Source organism: Copidosoma floridanum, unplaced genomic scaffold, assembly GCF_036245765.1.
Source record: "Copidosoma floridanum isolate Cflo_tuat_1 unplaced genomic scaffold, Cflo_Japanese_pri ptg000011l, whole genome shotgun sequence".
NCBI lineage: Eukaryota > Metazoa > Arthropoda > Insecta > Hymenoptera > Encyrtidae > Copidosoma > Copidosoma floridanum.
In genome coordinates this window covers 5,096,984-5,117,351 of record NW_028321888.1, presented here as the reverse complement: position 1 = coordinate 5,117,351, position 20,368 = coordinate 5,096,984, and the positions used below count along the sequence as shown (strand labels likewise).

Here is a 20,368-nt window from a genome sequence, read left to right as displayed (position 1 = left end):
TTCTACTAAAACAATCAACTTATTAGCAAAATAAATATTTGTATTACATGAAATACAGAATGTTCTTCCAACTATTTTTAAGAAATTCTTTGAGATCATAGAAGCCTCGTCTCATATCATCAAATCTTCTCTCAAATTTTTTTCGAATTCAAATTCCAAAACGAACTTTCTATATTCTTTTAGTCTAATAATAAGCGAAATGTTCTACAACAGGTCATTCTTTAAAAGTAATGTTGATGCTATACCAATCCACGCCAGAGATAAAAAAATTTTTTTTACAAGAAATAAAAAAATAAATTACATGTAGTTTTGAAAATCGTAATTCTATCTTCATCAAATTTGTCATACATTACACATGTGAGTACAGAAAACAGTTTTCTTATGGTACTGTTTTATTTGAAATCAATTTCTGTTAGTTTAAGTAAATTGAATTTTCACACGATTTGTCTTTTAATTGTTAAAATATGATTTATATGTAAAATTGTTCAATTTTTGGACTTATGCATTTTTTAAAGCCAAACTAAAAAAATGAAGTATTTAACTAATATTAATAAATTTATTGGGGGTTTGCGCGAAGAGCGCTCAGGTGGCGAAGCCCCACTAGAATGTATATATATAGTTGTAAGACCAAATTCAGTTGCCAACCTAACCTTGCCTTCCCCCCCCTTGAACTTTCAAATGTTTTCTTGAGTTTCCCTTGAAATACGAGAAAAAACAAAAAAAAATCTATTAACTCTTCATGGTACTTGTCAAAAGGAAATTATTAATCGTAATTCATAACTATATGATAAAAATATCGAACAGTACTCAGTGAAACTGTTATATAGGTGATTACTTTAGTAACATAATATATTTGTTACAATTCTAGAAAGTTGCATTGGTGTTAATAATTGTTATACTATTTTATGAAACATGATATACTCCATATAAAAGTATGATTTGTGATGGATACTTTTAAAGAAATGTTTACCAATGAATCAAGTGAAATTTTTACCAAAATATAGGTCTGTAGTAGTAAATACATAATTGTTAAGATGCAACGTAAGAATAATGCGAGCTTGGTAGGCTTCTTTTTCATAATTTAGTTGTATAAGCGTACAAAATAACTTCTCCAAAAATATTTTGATTTCTGGTATCATCTTACATGGGTATTAGTTTTGTATGACATAATCTGAGAGTAATTTTCAATATATCATTATGAGTAGTACTTTAAGAAAATTTTTCAAAACTTTATTTATTTATTTCTATTTTTGGTTGTTTGTAACAGTAATGGATAAATCAAGTTTTCTGAATTTTCGCATTATTGCAATTGGGTCTTGGTAACATTTTTGCATAATTCTTGCACCAACAATGAATGTTAAAGGTTAAATGAAAATGTGTCTAGCTTTATTATTTAAAATTTTTTAATTATTCAATGTACTACTCATTATATGATGTATTAGACCTTGGCAATATTTAATTCATAACATTTTCTGTTTATTACGAAACAAAAAAAAACCAAATTCTATAATCGCACTATGATTTAAACGTTAGTATTAAATCAAAAATTATATTTTTATCTTTCACTTCGCCAAAATTCTGCTGAACCAAATTCCTCTTCAATATTCATTTTGTCAAAATAGCTTGTTTTCGTAAGTTTTTATTTTTTTCAATAGAATTTTTATTTGTATCTGTTTCGTTTGTTGCCATGTTTTTTTTCTGACCTATTTTCAAATCTTATTTTACTTTTTGTGATACAAACTTTTTTTTGGTTTTTATTAGAGATTCTAATGTTTGTATTATCTTAAGACATTATTTTTCAAATTATAATAACATTTTTCTTCATTTTCTTGAGTTTTCGCTTCATTCCGGCAATAACATGATGTTATAAGTTATAATGCCCGCTGTCATTATAACCAGAAAAAAGGGTAAAATTTTACTTATTTTCAAACCTATAAGTAAAATTGAAACTTTTATATTTAACTGTAAAAATAATATAAACCTTAACACAACCTTTTGATGCAACTTTTGTTCTAAAAATGATATTTTTGATGCACAATTAATGTATGAAGTCATACAACTCTATGATAATTTAATACTAAAAATAAACTGTTTACTTTAAATCATATAACTTTTTTTTTAAGATAGTGTATTGGGAGGGGAGCTGGAAGCTCAAGCCTCACTATTATATATATATACAGGCTAACACTTAACGGAAAACAGCGTGTAGAGCGATTTTTTCTAAAGCGAACCCCGTTGGAATTATATTTTTAGGGCTAATAGCTTTTAAATGGGAGGCGATTGGAAAAACGTTCCAAACTACCCCTAGAATGCTACAGCGCGGCTGTATGAACGCACAGTGTTGCCACATTATGATTGTGCTGAGTCAGTAAGCAGTGAGGTACCGTCAGTATAGCTGTAAACAAGGGTATATCCACACGTGCGCAAGAGCGTCTGCTATTGTGCTTCTGTGTGTAATGTAAAGGTTGGATGTTATAGGTTAACATTGTCTGCTCCGTATACTGTCATATTTTAAAGTCATTCAATCATCCAATCATCGGGTTTCAATGTAATTGCATGGACACTACAACAATGAGCTACAAAATCATGCAACACCGAGATTGTTATGAGAAATATTTATCACCTACTGAAAAAATTATTCTCATAATAATAGTAATTTTTTAAATGTGGTAATTAATTAGAAAGTTAGAAAGTAGTATCCCCTTTTAGATAAGTAGAATCACAGCTTGTTTATACATTTTTTATCAATATTATCAAGTTTTATGAGAATCCTTAATGTACGGCAAAAACTGCATTTTATTTAATGTGCTGTGCAGTATTTACTAACCATTTTCAAACTATACTTTAGTTACGTCCAAAACTTTAACAGCAATTTTAATTTACTATGTTTACTATTTTATGACAGTTTAAGCATATACATCAAGGTAATTACAGTTTACAGATACAATAAATACTTAACTGTGAAGAAACATCAAAGTAATAAAAACATCAATAAGCAGATAAATAAAAATATTTTAAGCGTTGAACATCTTTCTAAATTTTTAAAACCTATTAAATGGTTTAGGACACATGAATGTCGTGTTGTTCCCTCTTTATATTGTGGGTTTTTTCTTGACTAGATATAGTGGAACTCCAACACAGACTAGCATCGTTCTCCGATTGAAAAGTAGATATAGAGCACCAATGTGCACTATGTAAGTATCGTTCCCTCGTACAGAATCAACTATTTCTTCCACGATTTCCCTGTTTGTTTTGTTTCCACTGCTCAGTCTTTAATCTAAATACCTAAGAAATGATTCCAAAGATTATGTTTAAATAATTATAAAATAAACAAAAAATCATAATTATTGTCAAAGTCAAGTACAATACAATCTTACTTAGAAATAAAATTAGCATAGGATGAAAAATTCCAACTTTTAATACATCACCTGCAGATGTTTTTTTAACTACGTCGACGCTCTACTTGAAATGACACACCCCAGGGATCTATAAAATCAGAGAAAAAAAGCAAATGAATTTCATTTATTTATTAGACAAACTAACATGCTTTAACATAATACGTAAAAGAGATAATCTAAATATTACCTTGTTGTTCAGACATAAATTATACAACTTTCATTAAAAATATTTATCTATTAAACACTGTATAAGGTAAGGTGTTTAGAAAATGTCATAGAAATCAAATGTTTTGTTGATGTTCAACATCATATTCAGTTAATAACCATCAATATAACACCGTCAAGTGCCCGACAAATACCAGTTAAGTGCCCGGCAAGTACCCATCAAGTGTTCGGCAAGTACGTTCAAAGTACACGGAAAGTACCCACCGAGTGCCCGCTAAGTGCCTGGCAATAACTCGTCAAGTGCTCGACAAGTATCCAACAAGAACCTACCAAGTGCCCGCCAAGTTCCCGGCAAGTACCCACCAAGTAACCGCCAAGTGCGCACCAAGTGCCCGCCAAGTGCCCGTCAAGTGCCCGTCAAGTGCCCGTCAAGTGCCCGCGAAGCACCCACCAAGTGCCCGCCAAGAGCCCGGCAAGTGCTAGCTAAGTACCCCGCAAGTGTCCGCCAAGTACCCACCAAGTGCCCGTCAAGCACCCACCAAGTGCCCGCCAAGTACTCGGCAAGTACCCACCAAGTGCCCGCCAAGTGCCCGGCTAGTACCCGACAAGTAGGTAGATAACTTGTGATTAAAAAAAAAAGATAAGAAAAATGCTTGGATCTGCACGAATCATGACGTTTTCACCTTCTGTAAGATTTGCGGCAGTGATTTTTTTCAAATACACTTCGGGCTCAGCTCCTAGTCTAACGTGCTCTCTTTCAGCCTATCACTAAAAATGTGAAACCTCCTAGCTTTAGATTTTATGAGGATTAGTATTGATCATAATCTTTAAATAAAAGAAATTTGAAGTTTTAGTTTTTTTAAACCTGTAGGTTCAACATTTTACTGAAAAAAATGTAAATAAAAAAAGTTTTGCATTTAACAATGGCTCTAAAGTAAATTTTTTTATAAGCCATTATTATTTGTTAATTATTATTTATAATAGATCTTTCAAAATATTTATAAATACTATGTTAGTTTGCATGCAGAATGTGTCCCTATCATAAAATAAATCCTCAGCTATAAAAATATTTGAAAAAACCTAATGATACACAAGTAAACTTTGCATACAAACCTTTGAAGATATCGTCTGCCAAGAACACTAGAGATGAAATCTTTTCAGAGCAATAACAAAAAAATTCTAACTACACTAACTATTTCACAAGTCCTTAATTATTAATCAACACTCCACTATTCTGCTAAAATTTGTCAATTTTAATATTTCAATAATATTACATTAATGAATAGATCCGTTGAACTTTAATACTGATATTCAAAGGGTTGTTTTTGATGCTACCTATAATCAAACTCGTAGGTTGCAAGAAAAGCAGTTGAAAAATTGAATGCTTAAACATTGACAAAGTAGCGCATAGAACTTGTTTTGTTAATACCTTGTATATGGCAAGAGGCCGGATGAAAATAAAAATACCATCGTGTAGAGCGGAAAATTCCCACCTGATTTGATATTTTACTTTTATTTGGAGTAAAACTAAATTTCAAGATAAAAATTTAATAAAGGAGCTTTTGCTAGATGTGTGAATGAGAGAGACAGAGAGTGCGTGGACAAGTAGTTGTGTATGCCCGTATAAGTATGCCACTAACGCTGTCGTCAGCTGACAATATGTACAGGTATAGATTTACTTGACGATATGAGTAGTATCATTACTAATTTGTCTGAAATATTTGTGCTAGTCTTGATGAGATATGCTCATAAAACTTGATAATATTAATATAAAATGTATAAAAAAGTTGTGATACTACTCATATAAAAGGGAATACTACTTCCTGGTTAACTACCACGTGTAAAAAATAACTATTATTATTAGAATAATTGTTTCGGTAGGTGATAAGTTTTTCTCATAACACTTTTGCTGTTGCATGATTTTGTAGCTAATTTGTATTGTGTGTAATTTACATTACATACAACAGTACAATAGCAGACAATCTTGCGCACGCGTGGATATACCCATGTATACAGCTATACTGACAGTACCTCACTGCTAATCGACTCAGCACAATCACAATGTGGCAATGCTGGGCGTTCATACAGCCACGTCGTAGCATTCCAACTTCTAGGGTGGTTTGGAACGTTTTTCTAACCGCCTTCTATTTAAAAGCTATTAGCCCTAAAAATATAATTCCAACAAGGCTCACTTCAGAAAAAATCACTTTACACCTTGTTCTCGGGAGATACCACCTGCCATTCCGTATCAGCCTGTATATATATATATATATATATATATGCGCGAGGGTGCACGCGCGTGTGTGTGTGTGTGTTTAGGAAAGGTAACTTATGCAGACTTTACGTGCTTTAAAGGCAAATGTTAATAACACGGTAGAGTTATGCGGACGTCCGCATAATTCCTAATTTGTCCGCATAATTACCCCCCCCCCTACTTTTGCAAATGATTGTCCGCAAAAGTCACCTTCCGAAACGTGCGTGCATGTGTGTTATTTATGTCATAGTATTATCTGCGTATAATTTCTTTTTTTCGAATATATTACAGCGATTTGTTTTGATGATTACGCATACTTCATTTGTGTTGAACTCGATCAATATTAAAGCCATTTACTTATTTGATCTGGTAATTTACATTCATAATGATCGCGAAAAGTGCCTTTTAATAAAATTAACTCTCTAAGGAGTTAATAATAAATGTTTCAAAATTTATAATATTTTTCTCTACTTGTCAGACAACAGTGATGATAATAATAATGATTGTTCCTTACTGCATATTAGAGATTGCTACTGGATATTCATAAGTGTTAGATAGTTCTCCTCTGAATTTGTCTTTCTTCTTTCTACTGCTCCTTTAGCTCTTCACTGTTTTGTCTCAGTGGCTTGGTGCTGCTCATTATTGTCAAGACCACATTTGATACGCAATAATCACTGCACTGTATGGCCTTGACATCTGATGATCCTTTTTTTGTTTGACTGTTACGTTTTAATTCACTTTTTTTTATTTTTTAAACTGAACTTTTCACCGATCCTTTCACGTTTTACGAACTTAAATAGTTTTCTCGTATGATGTAGAAATGAAAAAGAAAAAAATGTTTTCATCCTCATTCCACCTCTAGACGTTAGCTGTTATGAGGGTTTTTTGAAAATTTAATAAATGTAACGCAAATGAAAATTTCATCCTTTATTAGACTTTTTGGTCTTAAGGGAGGTCACGCGTGTGTAAGGGTGCTGCGAATGTAACGTCTTAACTGCACTCTCTAGCCTTAACTCGGAGAATAAGGCTTTGATTTGATATTATTTAATTTGTTTATTGATTTACACACGTATTTGTTAGTTGATGTTTATTTTTTTATCTATTTAAATATTTACATTTATACACTTATTGACACATCTGAAATAGGCCTGTTTATTATACAATATACAGTCATGTGACTCCACGCTATAGATATTGGTACAATAGGTAACGCTAATGCTGATGGTCCTACGAACGTCATACAAGGTTGTAAAATAACACAGGAATGATGACGATTTTCTTTTTTAATTTTACAAAATCTACGCTACAAATATTTTTTCGGTGACAGATTAAGCGATGCGGTTTCAGTATTTTTATTTCAGGGTTATAGAGTTAGTCATAGATTCAATGGACGAGCAAGTGACTTGTTTGACATCGCTTAGGATGATCGGAATTCACGGTTTTAGCGAATTTTTAAGTGTCTTTTAAAGTTAAGGACCAATTCAGTCGTAGTGAGATTAAACTGACCTCGGATTGGGATTTAGCGACCCCAAAAACATACAGCAAACGTAGTCAGACCCCGAGGCAGAACTTCTTGTGAGGCTGTGTAGTTAGAGTTGTTTTGTTTTAGAGTTGTTGGGTAATAATTTTATGGTATTGTAAGGTTATTAGGTTATAAGGTTATAGGTAAATAGGTTTTAGGAGCTAACCGTTTAAGTTATACAGTTAAATACATTTAATATTACAAAAAATCCTTATTAGCTAGATTTTTTGAGGTTATGGGTTATGTAAGTATAAGGACATAGGATCTTAGGGCCATGAGAGTATAGTCTCATAGGTTGATAGATTTGAGGAGTTAACTGTTTAAGTGAGAAGTTACATACAATAATTATTGCTGAAAATCCTCATTTCCTACGTTTCTTAAGGTTATGGCTAACCCTCGACTTACTACGGTTAAATCGACCTTTGGATTTGGATTTGGATTTAGTGACCCCAGAAACGTACAGTGCATACAGTCAGACCCCCAGGCCAAAAAATTTTTTTATGTGTGTATAAGCAGAAAAATGGAAGTTTAAAAAAATTTTTTTTTGTGTACATCAATTCATTTTCAATAAAAACAAAGACAAAAAACTTTGCCTTTCAACTACGTAGCTCAAAATATCTGTACTATATGCCTATAAAACTTAAAGTCTTTTAGAGACGAGACACCACCAATTTTCTGAAGGACTGCCATCACCCTTTCTTGGATTTTTGTTTCACTAAAGATTTTTAAATTACGATTTTTAATATAAAAAACACGAAGGCACCCAGTTCAGACAGCATCTCAGTTAAGTTGATGAAATACACATAATTCATTTGTTTTTTTTTTTTAATCACAAAACTTTACCACCAAAGCAACACAGTCCTTGAGCCGTATGTCTTCATTTTAAGCGCCATAATAAATATAAATACATATTATTCCACCTGTTTTATTAGCTGGAATATTTAAGTAACCTATGTCAAAATTAAAGTAGAAAGCTGATCTGTCACTAAATGGATTGATTATTTATAGATTTTGACGCAGCTGTTCTAATTTCGGAAAATGTTCTGCGTAAATTTCTCTACGCCTTGTAAACATTTGAAGCATTTGAAGTTTTCCTTTCAACTATTTCTCTTGCACATGTAAGCATTAGTAATAACTTTTGTAAGATCTGAAAAAGCTGTTTTTGCCAACTTTGTTTAGTTGTAATGTTTGTTGGCAAGGTAGTTTGACGTTGGATAGCACTAAAAAGGACCTGTAAGCTGAATACTTTCTTGACTAAAGTTTCCATCAAAAGTTACCGCCTGAATACCTTGGGTGGTATTCTTTGGCCTAAAGTTTTTTTTTTTTTTTCAATAGAAATCTTTCTCATTCTTAGAGAAATTTTCATCGAAGTTCCTTTGACGTAAGACTTTGTTCACAAAATTTCGTAAAACAGATATAACATTATTCAACTAAAGTTCAGTTTTTTACATCAAAAAGATATAAATTAACGATTAAAATAGTACTTATTGTAGAGTTATTTTGTATTTAACATTTTTACTAATCACTTTTATTAAATCTCAAATAGCGCTAGGTAACTAAATATACAGATTCTTTAAAAAAGTAATAAATCATCTGTAAATTAAGACATTTAAAAATGGAAACGTAAAATCAATTTTTTATTTTGTTTGGAATTTGTTAAACAAAAATTAAAACACTGACTAATAGTTACTAAGGCATTCAGAAATGTGATGACTTGCCACTTATTGTAGCTCCATTCACTAAACTTGTCCGATTTATCACTCATCAACAAGACAAGTTGTTACTTGATCTGCCTCAAAAAATAAATAGTAAATCTAATCATGTATTATTGTAAGGACGCTTTTTTGTATAAAAATATTAATGACGGCTTTATCTGTATTTAGGTGACCGCAACAATGATGTTATCTTAGAATAAAAAAAATCAATCAGTACACTAAAAAAAAATATTGTTTTATATCTCAACTAAACTACATTAGAACTATTTATGAATAATATTAGAATCTTTAAGGGCTCACTTCTAGATGGAAGCAAGCCTTTTACTAAATTATAACAAAAGTCATTTCTAGTATTCTTGAATGTTATGTTATGTACTACAACTTGTATGACCGTCTTAGGTGCCCAAAACATAAAGAAAAATCATCAAAACAAAGGTCACGGCAGACGTTAGATTGGAATAAAGATACTTATATTTAAATAAAAAAGAAATTGTTTAAAGAATGTTCAAAAGTGTACAGAAAGACGATTTTTGATGCAATTTATTTATGTATTTTATGCAAAAAAAAAAATATTTTCAGTAATTTATCGTGATAGAAAACTATTTTTAAAATGTAAAAACGCTTTTCTCAATGGTTTTAAATTATTTTAACAAGTTAATTATGAACAAACTATAACTTACGGTATCAAAAAGAGTATGCCGACTAATTTTTTAGTTGCAACTCAGTCTTCAGATAGACTAGTTTCATGATCAAATAGTTTTATACCGTGTTTACGGTATCTTCAAATCAATTTGAGCATTGAATCGTCTGTTGATGTCTCAAATATATATAAAATCTTACCAAAATTTTTGATAACAAGGGATGCTGTCTTCTAAGTAAAACTGATAAGGGTATCCCAAATTTATAAAATGGAGTAGTTTTTTTTTTTTTTTTTTTTTTAACGATTGTTTTTCTGATTTAAACAACTCTTAAGAAAACTATTTAATAGTAAAAAATTGTGTATAAGAAATAATTTGCAGTCTCGTTATAGCTAAGCCTTACCCTTTAGTACCATATCCATAATCAAAAAGTGGAATTATGATTTGGACATGTTTATAATCTGTGGTGATGTCATACTTGATTCTACATACATTGAAGACTGTTTATTAATCTATTAATAGCATAAACTTAGTCGTATTACGTAACTCATCTCTTACCTTTTAATTTTACATACCTACACAAATGTACTTTTGGATACACTCTGTGTGTTCAAAAATACTTTAGATAACATCTATGGTATCTCAGAATCAACTGGAGCATCTTATTATCTTTTGGTAACTCAAATTAGCACCAAATAAGGACTGAATTCTGTTGTATTAGAAAATGACATATTATAAAATGCTATCCTAATATACATAGAATTTAGGAGCCTGGACAACAAATACATGGGACACTATTGTTTTAATTGTAAATTAAAAAACTCCCTGTATTATTGAAAAAAAAAAAAAAAAAAAAAAAACTAGCTTACAGAGAATTTAAATTATCACATCCGTTGATGAAATATCTTTACAATGAATTATATTACATAGCTTAGTACTCATGATATTGAAACTTAAATATATGAGTATACAAAGAAGTTTTAATTATACTCAGCATTATGCAAGAAACTTATTTCTTAGAACTTCAAGTTTTTTTGCAAGATCAAACTGATCAGTTCGAAAAAAATGGACACACTAAGTTTCTAACTAATTAATAGAAAAATTAAAAAAATTTTTTTTCAAGTGTTAAATATTAACAGTATTGTCAAAAACTTTATCTCCCTAAAAATTTTCAACACACAATGATCACATCGATTTTCAGTTAGCCCATACAATTTTTAAAACATTTTCATTCTAATTGTCTACGAAACAGCAATTTGGAAGAAGTGATTAAAACAATTCCTGAAAAACTCAATATTCATTCTGTAACTTTAAAAGTATAACTCGTTTAAAAAGTTGTCAATATAAAACAGGTACAAACTTTTTTTACCACAAGCTAATATTGATCATGAATCAAAATAGTAAGTTCAAAAGTTTGACACTTTTGACAATGCTTTGACATAATCTTTAACTAATGCTCCTCTTTTGTTAGCGGGTTTTTGTGTTTTCAAAACTCAAGTTAATATAAATATTAAATAGCTTTTAATTCTACTCTAAGTTTAAGGTATATTTCAACATATTTGCCTTACGCTGCAGACATTAATGTAAAAAACAGTATAAATGTATTGACTAAAGTAAATGACAATTGAACATCAAAAAACACTATGCTGATGATCAAAAATATGAATTCTTGGATGGCAGCCAGTAGTGCATTTGCTGATGAAACATATTTTTTATATATTTATCATGGGTTCATTCAACATTAAAAATACTAATAATTAAATCTATAAAGAGTAAATAAATTATTGAGAGTACCTCTAGCACACTTAAGTTATTTAAAAAAAAGAATTTATTTTATGAAAAAAAATATTCAAAACGTCAGTCAATAATTATGTTTATTATGCAAAATAAGAGACATCCATTAGTTTTTTAGGAGGGAGGAGAAAAACGTATATCTATAATTTATCAGTAATTTCAATTATCAATAACAAGGTAAGAGGTGGTCTAGAATTGCTTAAAATGGTTAACGTAATTCGCGCACGTCCTTTAAGATCACTAAAATTTGTTATGTGATTGTAACGGTAATAGATAAATCTACATAAGCTTCAGATCAAATGTTTATGAAAATATTTTTAAAGTATGTATAAGAATTAGATCAATCAATAATGAATCAAAAAACTGTTCTCAACAAACCTATTTTGGATTCTTTGCGATTACTTAGTTGATCCTCATTACCAGTCCATGTATCAATAGGTCGACTAAAACTGTTAGAACTTGAAGATAATTCTTCTTTATTTACAAGAGATCGAGATGAAAAACCACGACTTGACCCTCTTCCACCACGTCCAGACCTACTAGACAAGGTGCGACCTTTCTTACTACAATTCGATTCATATTTTATGTCTTCTAAATTTTTTTCATTTTCTTTATTTTCTCGACGTCTCCCTGAAATTAGGAATATTGTTTGAAAATTGACCATAACTTATTTATTAAAACAAATTACACATTATTATTCAGAAATAATAAAATAATGATATTTTTAGTAAATGTAAAAGAAAACTTTTAATTGACAGTAAGTATGTCGCATGACAGCAGCTAACGACCTGTATACTGATACTGAAACTCTGACATGAACGATAAACGAACAAGTCGTGTCCCGTAATGTTCAGTTTGTACTCCACAACCAATGCTCTTAATGGATCGAAGTACTGTAGCATTATCCTTGTAGTAAAAATCCATTTTAAAATATGATAAATTTTATCCAAAAAAAATTAAGTAATTCTCTAAAAGGCAGCATCGCACGTTATGATCTTAAAGTCTTCTGAAAGACGTTGAACTTATGTATTATATTGTGTTTATTATTATTTTTTTTTTACGTAAATATAGTTTTTGGAGCCATTATGAATACGTTTGTATTATTTGAAAAAAAAAATTTAACACAGTGATAACGTAACTAAAAATTTTTCAGATAACTTTAACATAAAAACAAGGACTAAACTTATATTAGGATCATGTAGTATACAATTCATGATTAACTTTGAAAGTTTTTATTATTCGAGGTTATCTAAGAAAAAATAGTTTTATCGTTATTTTTAGATTTAATTTTTTTTTCTATCATAATGTAATGGTACAAGAAAGAGAATAAGTTAAAAACCACATTTTTATGCATACAATTATGAACACATGCTCATACCTTGAAAAACTGTTATGGCGAGATTGATTGTCTTGAATGAAATACAATTTACGTTGAACAACTTACCTTTGAAATTAGGTTTATCATTTAATATCATTTCTCCCAACATTTTCTTAAACTATTTTTAAATATTTTTTTTAGGATTGTGAATCACACGAGATAGTTAACTTATCAAAGTTTCTTTTATGTGATTTTTTGCTAATATCAAGCTTATACAAAATGATTGAAATTTTCTGGAATCTTAAATTTCGAAAATTAATGGCACAATATTTGCTAATAATACCGAGTTATTGATAAGTTAGTTATAAGAGATTTTTCTTAGATAAATTGTGTTACAATCAGGAAGGTAAGATTATTTATGTTGTCAACTCAATTTAAAGTTTTGTATATTGTGCTATTCTATCATACATTATACAATTATGTAAAGTTAAAAAGTAACCTTGGGTTAAATTGCTACATTTACAGAAATATCGTCTTAACTCAAACTAATCCCAGTTAATCCAGTGGTAGTGTCGGATTCACCCGGTATACTTACCGACTAAAAACTAACCTTCCCGCGTGGGACAGGTCCGTAAGGACCACTCACCTAGAAGACAAAAGGGCATTAGAGAAGAAAGAAGAAGCAAAATAACGGAGAATTTCAGAGGCCAGCTCGTTCTCAAAGGGATGAGAGGAAGGTTACTTATGCATCTGGGTGAAGCTCGGATTTTGGCTTGCGCCGGAATAGAGATTTAATTTCTATAAGAATGTATAACTAAAGACATTACAATAATGTTTCATGTGTATTATATAATATCCATCAGTTAGAAGAAGTTTTTTTAAATTTCTTTATTATACTAACGTGAGATATGCAAAATAAATGTTTCCGTTTTAATGAATGATGGACACGTTTCTTTTATTTTTTTTCAGAAATGACTGACCAGAACCAATGTTTTTTAAAAACATTTCGTCATCACAAATAGCATGAACGTAGAAATCTTAATCAGTCTGCTTATTAACAAAATAACTTTTTGTTTTGCAGTAGTTTTAATCAACTACGGATTTACTTAGCGTTAACATTCAAGGATGTGGGTGACATGGTCATTGCCAGTGACCTAAATCACAAGGCCACCGCTTCGGTGAAACGCAAACAAATACCAGGGGACGGGCGGTGTTGGAAATTGCCTCAAGCCTCGACCTTACCGTGGTAAACTCTGGTAACAAGGTGACATTATACAGTGTGGCTAAATAGAAAAATGTGATCTAAAGTTGAAAAAAATTTTACTTGTTAGGAATTTTAAGTTACTGTATTGGCTACAGCAGACCTCAGAAAATTTAAAACCATGTATAGAAGGACCTTATGTGAATTTTTCCTTCCACTTTTACAATACCAGTGTAAACGTATCCATCGCTCAAGCAGCACGAAAAGCGAGGCAAAAAGAAAAATAACGCATAAGTTTAAATACAGGCAAATCGAATAAAATACAACTAATTGCATTGGGTTAAAATGGAAATAATTCTCAAATCAAGTGAGAAATATTGTTCCTGTATACAATATTTCACTACAAAATAAAAAGTTACTAAAAAACAATGAACGTCCCTATTTTTTATATTGCAAAACTAAAAAAAAATTTTTGTTTTTTAGAAAAAAGTTTACGAGCACCGCAAAATCTCACTATCAAACTTATTGAAGCATATTCTTTAGGTCATAATTTACCTGATTAAAAAAAGTTTGCTTGCATTACTATGTCTAATGGTTTTTTATTCACGTTTTTGTATAAATAAGTACGAACAAGGACATGGAAAATTGAATGTCCTTATAAGTTGGATCATCACATGCTCCACACGGAAAACAATTTGGCACTCAAACAGCTTAGGTGATTGAAGTACTTATGTTAAACCATGTCTTGAAGATATGACAGTTCTGAGTTCGACTTTTTACAGGCAAACGATCACACTTGTATGTATGTATACAATTAATACAGCATTAAACAGCAACGTGTCAATCGTTGGCACCGTCAAACCCTAACGGTAGGCTCTCTACAATTCAGTGGTAGCACTGAAAGTTCAGAAGCCAAAGAGGGGGAGCGCACGAGCTCGAGTTATGGGACCATTTCAGCATATTGGAAGGGCTTGGATTCTTTGTATATATGGACATACTTAGAGCATTAAATCTAGCACTGTTTTACCTATACCAATCGAGCTTGATGTTGGCTCAGTTAGATAGCGTCAATCCATTAAAAGAACACAGATTAAGAAGTCATGGTTAAAGATTACTTTTTTTCATAAAATAAAAGATTTAACACTCATTTGAGTTTAACATTTGTACAAATATTTATTTTTTATAATTAGAAGCAGCTTTATCACAAATATTCATTATTTGACAGGTACTAGTTTCTCTGAAAGAGAGAGAGAGGGAGAGAGAGAGAGAGAGAGAGAGAGAGAAAGAGAGAATGAAAATACAGAAACTAAAGTAAAAACACTTAAAATGAGCTGACAAAACTGTGGAATTTCATGAAGGTTCAAATATAGTTAAACGTAAAAAGGCAGCAGATTTACGATCCAGTAAAAAAACTGCAGAGATTGCGTGGGCAACACAAATGAAACTACGTGAAGAAAGACTCAAAGATGCTGCATTCGTTTTAAAAGTTATAACTTTTGGCACTTCATCTAAAATCACTAAGTATCAAAAAATTTTTAAAGTCACTGGATGTTAAAATTGGAAACCGTATACGTCTGGTAAAGCTCTATCCCTATTGATTAAATACAATATTTAAATACAATATTTTTTACTTTTTTCGTGCTACTGCAACTAATAAGTAGAAGTAAGTAGAAATCTATAAACAAAAAAAATTACTGTTGTTTGGAAGAATCCGAGGTCATGTTCTTCAAGATTTTCCAGGCCCATCAAAATGGAATTTGTTAAAGAAAATATCGAAACCGTGAAACAACATAACGTTGGCTATAAATAGATCAGTTGCAGCTTTACGAAGCAGTGTTTAACAATAGAGATGTTTGTCCTTTTTTTAATTAAGTTTATCCATGGTAGATGGAAAAATTTGTTATGCACTCACAGAATGTACCTACCCAACGTTATTATCCGTATTAAGCTACATCCAAGGATTTCAGTGACATTAAGCGTATGCTTAAGATACCAGTAAATAAAAATCTTCGGTCTGTCAATTCTACATGCATGTATAGGGCGTGCTTTAAATGCTTATTACAAATTGGATACAAATTGGAAGTGAAAAATAATAAGGTCGTGAAGATGAGGATAAAAGAGATAGTGGACAAAAAAGTACTTTACAAAAACGTTTCAAAGCCAAATGATATTTGATTATTGAAGTGCCAAAACCAGGAGGTGGCAGTTCGAACGATAGAAACACTGCCCACAAATTCTTTCATACTCCAGAAGTTTCTGCATCAATAACCGAAATAAATATGGATGTTATAACTTATTTCTACGTTGTCATGCAAACTATATCATGTGGTTATGCAATTGATGTTAGTTAGTTCAAAGAATATGCTTTGGAAGCAACTAAACATATGTTGAGCTGTATATTTGGTATTACATGCCTACTTTGCTTTATACACTGTCAATTTATGGGGGAGAAATAAGTGCTTATTCACCTTTACCGATGGGTCAAATGTCAGAAGAAGCTCAGGAAGCCTGCAATAAAAATTTTTAGACATTACCAGCTAAACTTTGCACACAAGAACACACGAGAAAAAACAATAGAGGATGGTTATAACAGGGTTCTAGTATCGACAAATAAATTTATTTTATGTTGAAGATAAGTTCCTCAAAAACCGAAGAAAAATATTGTCAGCCGAAGTAATACACTTCTTGTTGACTCCATCTGTCGAAATACATCGAAATTTAAACGTCGAAGACTCAGAGAATGGTGATACTTCTGATTCTTCGGAATCATAAATATCAAGTTTTCAAGGTATATAGGAATCAGATGCTAGTTAATTAATTTAATAAATCTTTTTTTTTTTTTTTTTTACGAGTACAGTTGACATTCTGGCTTAATATTGTACAAATCTATTGACTTAACTTCAAAAACCAATGTAACCGTATACATCTTGTCCAAGACTGAAAAAAGTATTTTTTCAATAATTAATAATTAGTCAATTGTTGCAATAAAAAAATATAGCATTTTTAATAACGTATTTGTAATCAGCGACTTAGGAAATCATTATAACCATTTGTATCGTAATAAATATTAAAAAATATTATTTTTCAGTAACTGATTACTTATAAACTGTTTAAATAAAAGAGTTAAGCATTTTTGGTCACAGATTCGTAATCAGCGACTTAAGAAACTGTTAGAACCACATGCGTCTTGTTCAAGATTAAAAAAAAATTTTTTTCAATGATATTTTATTTATATATTGTTTCAATGACAGAAATTTTGTATTTTTGATAAAGGATTGAGGATCCCTGAGTCAAAAACGCTGGCAATCCTAAAATCCCTGTGTCGAAAATTCGTAAAGCCGCAACTTATCTATTTATAGCAAATGTTATGTTGTTTTATGGTTTCGATATTTTCTTTAACAAATTCCATTTTGATGGGCCTGGAAAATCTTGAAGAAATGACCTTAGATTCTTCCAAACAACAGTAATTTTTCCTGTTAATAGAAGTCTACTAAGTTCTACTGAAGATTTGCAGTTGCTCAAAAGAAGTAAGAAATCTCGTATTTAAATATTGTATTTAATCAATAGAGACAGAGCTTTATCAGATGTATACGCGTTTTCAATTTTAACATCCAGTAACTTAAAAATTTTTTTTTTTATACTTACAAGCAAACCTACCCAAGTGTCACTCACTGATTTTAATGAAACTTTGCACAGTGGTAAAGAATCAAAAAATAAATGACACGTGTTTTTTTTCATTGGCAGAAAACGGTTTCTAGAGGGTGAAATCTACCCTCAAGTTTTCACCCTTACAACGCATTTTCTGTAATATTTTCTTTTAAATTCTGTATTTTTCAAAAAAATTAAATGAAAATTGTTCTCATCAAAAAGTACTTATAATCAAAGTAAAATTTTACAGTCAGGGTTGCACCCCCTATGTTTTAGTGGTTAAAACTATGTTTTTTATCGTAAGTTTTTTCTGAAAATTCTGAAATTCGTTAAAAATTATTCAGAAAAAAGTTTTTGTATGTTATATAACATGTGCAGTTAACGGATATTTGTATTTTTCTGAAAACAACCCTTTTTGGGGGTAAACAACTCCAATTTACAATAAACTACTTGAGCCGTTTAAGACAACAAGTTAAGCACAAAAATTAATATACGGGAGTTTTCTGGGTCACTGCTTGCGGATTCGTTGTCAGATTTTGTAAATTAAAAATGATGAATCCAATATGGCAAAGATAAGAATTCAACACATCAAGGACAGCAAGGGATTACAAATTAGAATTTTTAACTGATAATTTTAACTTTAACTAACGGTAAGTGTGGGGTTGGCAAGGAAGAATATACGTATTTTATAACAATAGAAAAATATCATTTCTTTAGTTCCCAATGATGATCCTTTATTATTTCTTCTACTCATTACAATAATGAAGTAGATTTTTATTCACTTCTACTGCAAAGTGTTGTGTGCACGATGATACAGTACACCATGAGCATTCGTGATTGCGATTTCGTGACATTACATACAGTTTTTACCAGTGTTTTTAAAATAAAAATGAACGGGTATTCAAAAGGACCAGGCTTATCTGAAATGAAACCACTTTATCACCATGCATATGTTAACAGGTTTATGAATCGAGGATAAGAGAGAGAACTGATTGTGGATAAGCGACTGAATTTTCAGAATATTAATCCTCAAGTGCAAGTCTATATTGAAATCATTAAACTTTATTAAGTTTTTCCAGGGTCTGAAAATGTATACATCAAGTGGTTGCATAAGACCAGTTGTTCAGCCGGAATAGTAAGAAATTTATTTCTTCATCGTTTTTTTCAATGTTCATAAATATCTTCTCTTTTTGACCCGTCCAAAATCGATCTCTTACTGGCTGTCGGTATGAATACCTTTTTGAACCATTCAGTGACTAGATCAGAGGCTAATTTAACCTATTTGGAGGGGTAATCGACAATATTTTCAGATCAATGTATATTTTTCTTAACTATTGGTCCGAACTTACCATTTGTCTCTTGCAGAAGAATGAGTAAGGGTGATTTCAATTCACCATCTGCATTTATCAATGGATTGTATGATTGTAAAATTTATTAAGGTTGGATTGTATAACTGTGTGTTAAAAATGTTAAAGATTGCACGACAATTCCATCTTTAAAGAACCCTTTATCTAATTTCTTTAATTTCACATGTACTATAAATTTAGAAGCACTTTCTCAAAGTTCAGCTTAATTTAATAGTTCTTTTTGTGTCACGAATTTATTAATTTTTCTAGATACGATTTGATGGTGTATTTTTAAATGTATGCAACCATTTAGATGAATCAGCAGATAACCCAACATCTTCTCCGGCTTTCAAAGCCCATTGCGTTAAATCGATATTATGTATAGCGACAGATTGATCAGATTCTGCATTAAACTTTTCCAAAACGTATTCTAATTCATGATACAATTCATCAATTCTTCTACCACCCTCTTTGAATTGTTTTTCCTATCTAAACAGTGCTCTCTCATTTAAAACTTTCTTGAATTTTTTTGTACTGACTCAAAACTTCTCCTCTTTCTTTTTCCTGAATGCCAAAATTGTATTGTTCTCTTTTTTACTCGAGATCAATCTGCTTATCACATTTATCGTTGTAGGTCATACAATCATCAATAAAGTAATTGTCTTCACCATCTTGAACTGCAACAGATTCAGGTACTGCACTACAACTGTAGAAGCATAAACTATCGTAGGCATCAACAAATACTTGACAATTGACCGCGTCTTTTATCAAAATTTCTAGGTGAAGAGCAAATTATATCTGTTGTTTTGTTGTAACGGATTCTACATCAAAAATTGATTCTTTATAGTTTTGATTTAGTAGTTTCAAAATATTTCTCGGATTTATGCGCATTATGTACGAAGCTGTGAATTTAAAATTAACAACTAAATTTAATATTGTTTAATTACTTGAACCATAATAAGGTAAATGTATACTAATATTTATCTTGATTCTTTCAAACACACATAACTGTATGACAGGTAAGTTGAATCAAAACAAAAAAAAAACACTTTACATGAAATATAAAACAGAGGTTCTAAAAAACTCGTATTTATTCACAATTACTTTAGTGTAGATAAAGGTATGTCTTCCTGACTTTAAAATAAACAAGTACAGAATTTTAATATAATAATTTATTAACGTTACTACCCAATAGACAGCTAGTAAAGTCTTAGCATATGGATACATATTCATGCTGGTAGTGTGGTGTCAGTTTAGGTACATGGTCGTAGGAAAAGTAATTTTTTTTAAATACTAAAAATTTTTCTCATCTCGTAAGTTTTGACAGAGCTGAATTTAATGTAATTATTTAATATGTTGATGGCATCAA

General features: G+C 30.7%; 1 protein-coding gene across 4 annotated transcripts in view; it reads right to left on the bottom strand.

Annotated features, from left to right (window-relative positions):
* The window catches only part of lig (ubiquitin-associated protein-like lingerer), a 543,185-nt gene that overhangs the window by 362,873 nt on the left and 159,944 nt on the right, over nucleotides 1-20,368 (bottom strand). For 3 of the 4 annotated variants that reach the window (XM_089590028.1, XM_089590030.1, XM_089590029.1), the window contains one exon: nucleotides 11,865-12,116. The exons of the other annotated variant lie outside the window; for it this stretch is intronic. In XM_089590028.1, the coding sequence (XP_089446154.1) occupies nucleotides 11,865-12,116 (252 nt within the window). The remainder of the gene's footprint in view (nucleotides 1-11,864; nucleotides 12,117-20,368) is intronic. 4 annotated transcript variants of the gene reach the window in all.